The 3,545-nt window shown below is 38.5% G+C and overlaps 1 protein-coding gene across 1 annotated transcript in view; it reads left to right on the top strand.

The window, feature by feature from the left end:
* Positions 1–994: 994 nt before the first annotated feature.
* Positions 995–3,545, top strand: part of CYTL1 (cytokine like 1) — a 4,267-nt gene continuing 1,716 nt past the window's right edge. Inside the window, exons 1-3 of the mRNA XM_018567820.1 lie at positions 995–1,237; positions 1,315–1,362; positions 3,381–3,509. Coding sequence (XP_018423322.1) covers positions 1,094–1,237; positions 1,315–1,362; positions 3,381–3,509 — 321 coding nt within the window. The 5' untranslated portion in view covers positions 995–1,093. The remainder of the gene's footprint in view (positions 1,238–1,314; positions 1,363–3,380; positions 3,510–3,545) is intronic.

The following is a 3,545-nucleotide window of genomic DNA, read 5'->3' as shown; positions in this document are numbered from 1 at the left end:
TAATTGTGGAGAGAGAAGAGTAAATAGAAGGAGAAGAGGAGAGAAGAGAAGAGGGGAGGGGAGCTGCCTTGGATTTCCACAGCTTATGCTAAGTGCTCTCATAGGTATTACTAAGTGTGTGGTTCCTCTTGGACAGTGCAGGGATGGAGAGAATAAGAAAAGAGAGGAGGAAAGTGGAGGAGAGACCAGGGAAGGAGCAGAAGATGAGAGGAAGGGAAGAGAGGAAGGAAGGGGGAGAGGAAAGAAGTGACAGGAAAGGGGAGGAAAGAAGAAGAGGTGGAGAAAAGAGGAGGGAAGGAGAGAGGGGGAAGCAAGAGCAAGAGGAATGAGAAATACATGGAGTGGAGGGGAGAGAAGAAAAGGAAAGGGGGAGGGTAAAGGATAGGAGGGCAGGGGGGATAGGAAAGAAGTGGAGTGAATGGTAGAGGGTGAGGAGGGAGGGCAGAAGGGAGGATCTCCCTTTTTTCCTGCAGACCTAGTGCTGGGCTTTCTTATTAAAATGGCCTAATGCTGGGCTTTCTTATTACTACAGAGTAATATAATAACTTAATTTGATACATGTAAACTTTTAAACAAATAATGATATAAATCATATTAAACATCAATTTATAAACTTGTAAGCCTTCAAATGTTAAAAATAAAACTGATCAATAATTATTTTCTGCTGCCTTTCAATAGCATATGGCAATTATTCTTTATCCAGCATAAGGTAAATAAAATACAGAAGTTGTTTGCTGCTGGAAAAAGCTACTCCTCTCTTTGCTTCAGTTTTCATAATTCACCTCTAATAAATCTGGATTGCAAGAAAACTAATTTATTATTTACAGATTTTTTCCACAGAACTAGTTCTATGCCTGCGTGTTTTGGTCATTCTTTCTCTATCTACTTTTTGAAATGCAGGAAACCTGTTCCTGACATGTCTTGAATGTAAACATTCATCTCAGCTCTTGGCATTCAGCCTAGAACCTTTTTTTCCTCTCCTCGATTCAGCTGTTTGTATAAATTGGTGTTGACTGCCCGTCTCTGAGTCCATTGATTTACAAACCGCAGCAAGAGCCATTAGCAGCCCTCTGCTGACACACTGCAAACAGTAATGAAGCTTTTGCTGAGTTTCTTAGCACTTACTATATTGTTTCTGTTCACATACTCTGCTCCCCCAACGTGTTACTCAAGAGTGGTCATTCTGAGCAAAGAGATCACAGAATCCTACAAAACTCTGCAGAGAATTCTACCTGCTGTAAGTACCTAAATTATCATTTGGGGCATATAGGAGTAACAAATGCATCAATTTCTAACAGCTGTTATCTGTCGCAGGGACCATGCGTGGAATCTCTTCCAACAACTCTGTACCTGGATGAAGATTTTGGTTTATTTTATATAGCCTGATTTTTATTTATGTGTCATCTACTACTAGGGCACCATATAAACAGATCTCTGATCTTTGAATCTAAAGGGCAAAGGAAGACATATATCTATTTTTTCTTAGGACTCATGAACACAGGCATTTGAGATGAGTTCACCATGTGTTTACTAAACATTTACATTGGGGTTGATTTTCTATGAATAGAGACTGCTCTTGAATGTTCAAAACACAAACTAACCTTACTGATCTTTTAAGCCTGTGTCCACTTGCTCTTAAAGTGGCACAGCTCTGCCAAATATTTTTTTTTGAGCCAGTGGGTTGAATTTACTAAAGGAGTAGATAATAGTTGCTTGGAAAAATGAGTCAGTGTTTACAATTGATTGCAGGGAAACCTAAAAAAAAAGTATGTATAGATTTTGCCTTGTACATGACTTGATGAAAGAATTAAACACAGTTTCCATAATATTCACTAAGTGAATATTAGTGAGCTATTAAATATACTTACCTTTCCCCTGGCTTCCCCCTGCAGTGCCTAGGTGAGCGGGGAGTCATACTCCTTCCGGTGAGATCTGGTGAATAGTCCAAATCTTGCATGAAGATGATCAAGTTTTTGATCTAATCAGACAAGTATTGGGCTACTCAGCATTTCCCAAGATCTTGTCGAAAGGATGGTGATGGCACCCACCCAATTTCGAGAGAAGATCGAGTAGTTGGGCTACTCATTCCCCAGGATCTTGTCAGAAGGATGGTGACTGGGAAGTGAGAAGTGTGTACTGGAGTGTAGATCTCACTGGTGGCAGGGATACTGGAGAGTGAGAAGTGTGTCATGGGGTGTACAGTAGATCTCACTGGTGGCACAGATAGCCTCCATTCACACATTAGTGTTTTCCGCCCGTATCTGTATGCGCGTAAAACACACAAATCCGCCAAAAAATTATTTCTCGTGGGTCTCGTTCACACCTGCACATTCGTAATTGTGCACAAAAACACGACAAAAAGTACATGCACGATTTTTCTGGGCAATTTCAGCACATTCTGTCCCCAACAGTCTGCAGTAGTGGCTGCAAATGCGAAGAAAAATGCACATCTATTCAAAATTGCACATTTTTGTGCACATGTACGAACGTAAAAAACATGTTGACTTGCAAACACAGCTGTGTGAATGGAGCCATACTGCAGGGTGAGAAGTGTGTATTTGGGTGTAGATCTCACTGGTGGCACAGATACTAGAGAAAGCGAAGTGTGTATTGTGGTGTAGATATCACTGGGGGCATGGATACTAGAGAAAGAGAAGTGTGTACTGGGGTTATAGATCTCACTGGTGGCACAGATACTAGAGAGTGAGAAGTGTGTATTGTGGTGTAGATCTCACTGGTGGCACGGATACTGGAGAGTGAGAAGTGTGTACTGTGGTGTAGATCTCACTGGTAACATGAGTAGTGGAGAGTTTGAAGTGAATCACAGATCTAATTCAATTATATAGATGGTGTTTAGTCTATTTTAGAGCAGCTCTGAAGTGAAAGTGGGTTCTAGGAGAGAAAATATAACAATAAAAACTGTTTTTTTAATTTATAATAGACTTGTGATTATAGCAATGAGATCTCTAATTCTACACTTTTTTAAAGTAGTGTTTGGATTTTTTAAAGTTTATGGTTCACTTTAAAAATATAATGGTTTTGGGTAATTTAGTTTTACATTATTTATAAAGTTTATAAGATTTTAAACTGTTGTTTTATATCTGTGTTTAAGTCATTGTGTGTGAATGTCACCTTGTGCTATTGATCTTTGTAAACCTGCTAAAAGGGTACTAGATCTCCACCTACTGACTGAATAGAAGGCTATATGATATACATATGCATTATTTTATATTTCCCTGACTAAAATAAAAATATATCTTTAAAGTATACAGTATTGAGTTTTACAGTTTATATTATGACTTTTAGCAGTAAAGTGTCCCTGGAAATGATTTTAACACACTGGCATTTATTGTAATTAACCACAAATTGCTTTGTTTCAGAATTCATGTGTAATGACAAAACTGCGTAACTTTGTCTCAGCTCCAAACTGTGGAAGACTACCAAGGGTAACGACTTTAATGAACAAAGCCAGAAATCTATACAATATTATGAACACAGCTTGTAAAAGAGTAGGTTTTTACTTATTTATTCAATATATATATATT

Source organism: Nanorana parkeri, unplaced genomic scaffold (genome assembly GCF_000935625.1).
Source record: "Nanorana parkeri isolate BGI_ZX_2015 unplaced genomic scaffold, ASM93562v1 scaffold1099, whole genome shotgun sequence".
In the NCBI taxonomy this organism is placed as follows: Eukaryota; Metazoa; Chordata; class Amphibia; order Anura; family Dicroglossidae; genus Nanorana; species Nanorana parkeri.
The sequence above is the reverse complement of the archived record's forward strand: the minus strand, read 5'-3'. Positions and strand labels throughout refer to the sequence as shown.